General features: G+C 36.0%; 1 protein-coding gene across 1 annotated transcript in view; it reads right to left on the bottom strand.

Moving 5' to 3' along the window:
- Positions 1 to 4,246, bottom strand: part of LOC107442036 (phospholipase D1) — a gene marked incomplete in the record, with an annotated part of 73,788 nt that overhangs the window by 20,031 nt on the left and 49,511 nt on the right. The window contains 1 exon segment of the mRNA XM_071180759.1: positions 3,350 to 3,504. Within this exon segment, the coding sequence (XP_071036860.1) occupies positions 3,350 to 3,504 (155 nt within the window).

Raw genomic sequence — 4,246 nt, 5'->3', positions numbered from 1 at the left:
CATGACTACTGTATTCAACATATTTTCAAAACTATTGTTTACCATGTTACCAGCTGCATAAATACTTGAAACTTTGAAAATAATCTTCTTTTAATATAACAATTAATGTCGGATGGCCCATTGACTTGAAAAAATATTCTATACATATGAAATTGACCGTGGGCGGGGCTACCCGACTCTCCCCTAAATTCTTTCCGTTTCTAATGACCATAAAAGAAAATGACCTACCGAAAGTGCAACCTATTCATTGTTATGGAAGATATCTCCATCGACATTTTCTGCCAACATGTGTCCAGCTGAGCAATTCCTTTAAGGCAGTGTTTCCCAAACGCATGACTTTTGTGTACCCTTTCTAAATTTTTCGTAACGCTGCGTACCACTAATAAAAAAATGAATGTATTTTTTTACTATAAAAAAATTGAGCAAAAATTAAAAATCACAACTAATTATTAACTGTTAACTCTGCAAAAAAATAGCCAGTAAAAAAATACGTTATCGTAAATTTTCATGCTTAGCTCTGTTTTTAAATAAAATTTGTTGAAATTTTCGTTTGTTGCAAGATACTTCGCATAAGAACGCGTACCCCAGCTAAACTGTTCCCGTACCCCTGTGGGTACGTGTACCACACTTTGGGAAACATTGCTTTAAGGTAAAACTTGGGGGTTTCGAAAGCAAAAATGTTCGTGAGTACTTTATGAGTGAGTAAATGTTCGTAAGTCTGCTTTATGGGTGAACGATTTTCCACGAAAATGATTGTGCAGAGAGTGGAAGAGGTGGTAATAGGGTGGTGCAAAGTCTCCCAATCGAGTCATTGTATAGTATCCCTAACCACTCGCGTGACGTGCGGTCAGGCATTGTCCTGCAAGAAGAGTACACATTTGTGATTCACCAGTTCTGGCTCCTTTTGTTGCACATGTTCCAGCTGCTGCGAAAACAGGTTAGCACTGACCGTTTGGTGAACATCACCTAAGCTTTCCTACGGATTACCGTAAACGAAAAATTCGATCCTTTAGTAGTCCGAACGTCTTTCTAACACCCCCACTACACAGTTTATGTTCGTTACGTTAGACCGCCTTCTCTCTTCTAGGAGGTGTTGGTTTGGGCCGTTAGTAGACTCTCAAACTTGACGAGTCCACGAGACACAAAGTATAATCTTGCGTGCGTGCATAGGCAGCCTTGCGTTTGAGGGGTTGTATCTTGGAAAATAACCAATGTATTGAAGGCTTGGGAGCGCGGGCGACGGGATGTGAAGTAATGTTAGATCGCTGGGCCTTCCAAAGATTTTCAGTATTCGGCACATTTTATCTGGCTCTTCCGTTTACTTTCGCCCTCCCCCCTTTTTTTTGAAAACACAAATAAAATTGGTTAAAATTAAATTTTTATTTAGCTAATTCAAATATCGGTGAAAAAATTATGCTAACTTCCCCTTGCCATTGAAAAGCTCATTTGTTATTGTTGTCAATAATCTTCTGGTCTAAATTATATAATATATTCAGCAAAATCGTACCGAACGAACTTCTTGCACATTTGTCTTCCCTATTTTACGATTGATGAGAATGCGCGTTGGACCTGCTTTTATAATGCCTACTCTCAACCAACCGCGATGTTTCTTTAAACCACGTGATTTGTCTTTTCTCCCTTCATTCTATGGCAAAAAGAAAGAAGGAAAAAAAACACCAAGAATTTTATTGATTACCTTGTGTTTATACAATGTCAATTATAGTTATTTGTTAAAGATTTCGAGTTAAAAACTGAGATTTAAGATTTCGAAATACTAAATTTCCTGACTTTTGTGGGGTAATCTGTTTGCTCTTACAATTGATTTTTTTGAACTCTAGTAAAAAAGGAAATAATAACACTGAGCTTATTCAGGGTCAGGTCTAAGGACTTCGTATTATTAGCCTGAAAATTAGTCAAATATCAAAAGTATTAGCCAAATTTCAACATTCTTAGCCAATAGCAAATCTTAACAATTTTTATGATTGATTTTTTCCCATAGAAAACTTCAATTCAAAATAAAAATTTATTAAATATTTAATTATTTTATAAAATTCAAATTCAGATCAAGAAACATTTTGTAGATGGAGAAGAGAAAATGAGCAATGAATGGGAGAAAATGAAAAGTGTAGATGTTGTTTTATTGTCTTTAAGAAAATGGGAGTAGGTTGGTAACAATTTCTGAAAGCGTCTTAAACAGGATCAGTAATATAAGGATAAACCTGAAGCCACATTACGTTATTGCAGAAATAGTTATGTTTATTATGTTCATTATGTTTGCAGAAAATAGTTGGATGCATCTTGCTACCACTTAATCTGCTTTATGGACACAAATTGTATGAAATAATTTCATTATGCGATATCGTCAGCGAACGTGGTCATCTGCATTTTACAGTAGTTTGTCTCGTGCTTTTCATAATCTCTCTTGTTGCTTACATAATCTGAACATTATCATTTCCTGGTGCAGTGATTTTAATTACCAACAGTGTACATGTTGTAGGCTAATTGAAAAGCTTATCTCAGTGCACATGTTGCCACTGAGTCAGGCTAATTAATCGGAAAAAGTCTTCGGTATTTCCTAATCTGTCTGGCTTATTACAATCTGTAGGCTTATTACAATCAGCCTATGCTGCCGTGCAATTTAAAATTCAACGCAAGCGACAAAAAATTCAAAATTGAGCATCTTTGTATGATAAAATTCTTATTGCAATATCATTTACAAAAACTAATTTGTTCATATTATTTTAGAGTTGTTAGCATTAGCAAAGAAGAGAAAATAGTTTTGGTGCCGCATTTATCGAAACCTATCGGGAAACACTAACGATATTTTATAAAAAAAATTAAAGGGCAGAAATGATCGAATAAGATTTGATTTATTGCAATAATAAGGTAATTTATTATAAATTTTACCTACTCTAGGTTTATCGCAAACAGCCTGTCATAAATCAAGGCAATTGAATAAAAGATTCTATTTAGAATAAAAGCTTGTGCGTAGCCTACCTAAACAGCTCCTCTCGCAGCAGTTATGGAAACCACTTTTTATATTTCTCATACCAGCCTCTGTTCAAACTGCTTATCCCACACCCCTACTCAAACACGTAATCATAGTCACCGACATTTCTTTAGACGGGACGACTGGCGAGGGAGGCTTTTTTTTTAGATATAGAGAGTCATAGGCTCATTGCAATGAGCTTTAAAATACCAGACTGTTTTAAATAATATTGCAGACTCTTCCAATTTGCCGGGTGAAAGAAACTGAGGTTGATCCCATTACTTCCAGCTCATAACCAGAAGTGTGAGCCGTGCACCACTTATTTAAAATGCTCAATCATATAACCAGTCCGTATAGTACCTGAATAAGGTTCATTAAGGTTCTCGAAATCCTTCCATATAAAATTGGCGTAATCTTTTCCGTGCCACAGTCTGTACTTCTTCTCCACCCCTAGATCAATGAGAGCAGTCTCCTTCAACGTCCGGCGACGGTCACTTAACTGAGGAAAATGTTCTCTGAAATGAGATTGTAGATCAACTATATCTTACAACAAGCTATGCTTGCTCAGTATCGTTAACATTTATTTCATTTTGCGTCTGGAAGCATTTCTAGATGGATGTATTTTACAACCGACACTGAACAGCCGACCCATTTTTGGGTTTTTGACTATCAATATTCAATATTCAACTCCGTAGCCTTGTATTTCGAGCCCAATCCAGAAAACTAGAAAACTCCAGATTCAAGCATTAGAAACCGTCGTGGAAGACTTTCTGATAGAACTCACCGGGATTTTTGAGATACATGGAGAAGAAAACCACAAAACCTAGTCGGACCTCACATTGATTTCTACCCACTGAGAGTATTTTACGTCAGTACTGCGGGTCGGTATCAGCCAGGAGAGGAATTCGTATCTACCCACCATCAGGCCCGGACTGGGATCGAAAATCGGCCCGGGCATTTTAGAGATATCGGCCCACTACTTTACATAAACACCGCGTGAGCGAGGAGTACGCGGCTCCTAATGTATCATTTTTAGACATTTTTTACTTATAAATTCTCATGAACGTAAGTTAATTTATCGAAGTAAGAAAGTAGATAAAAATTGCTTAATAATCCTTTATAGAATATATTTCAATTTAAAATACATGGTTCTTATGAGGAAACATTGGTTGATAAAATCAAAAGTAATGTGAAAGATGAAGAGTAAATAAAAATATTTATTATACTACACATACATGAATGATTTATATAAAAAAA

This window comes from Parasteatoda tepidariorum, chromosome 5 (genome assembly GCF_043381705.1).
Source record: "Parasteatoda tepidariorum isolate YZ-2023 chromosome 5, CAS_Ptep_4.0, whole genome shotgun sequence".
Taxonomy (NCBI): domain Eukaryota; kingdom Metazoa; phylum Arthropoda; class Arachnida; order Araneae; family Theridiidae; genus Parasteatoda; species Parasteatoda tepidariorum.
The sequence above is the reverse complement of the archived record's forward strand: the minus strand, read 5'-3'. Positions and strand labels throughout refer to the sequence as shown.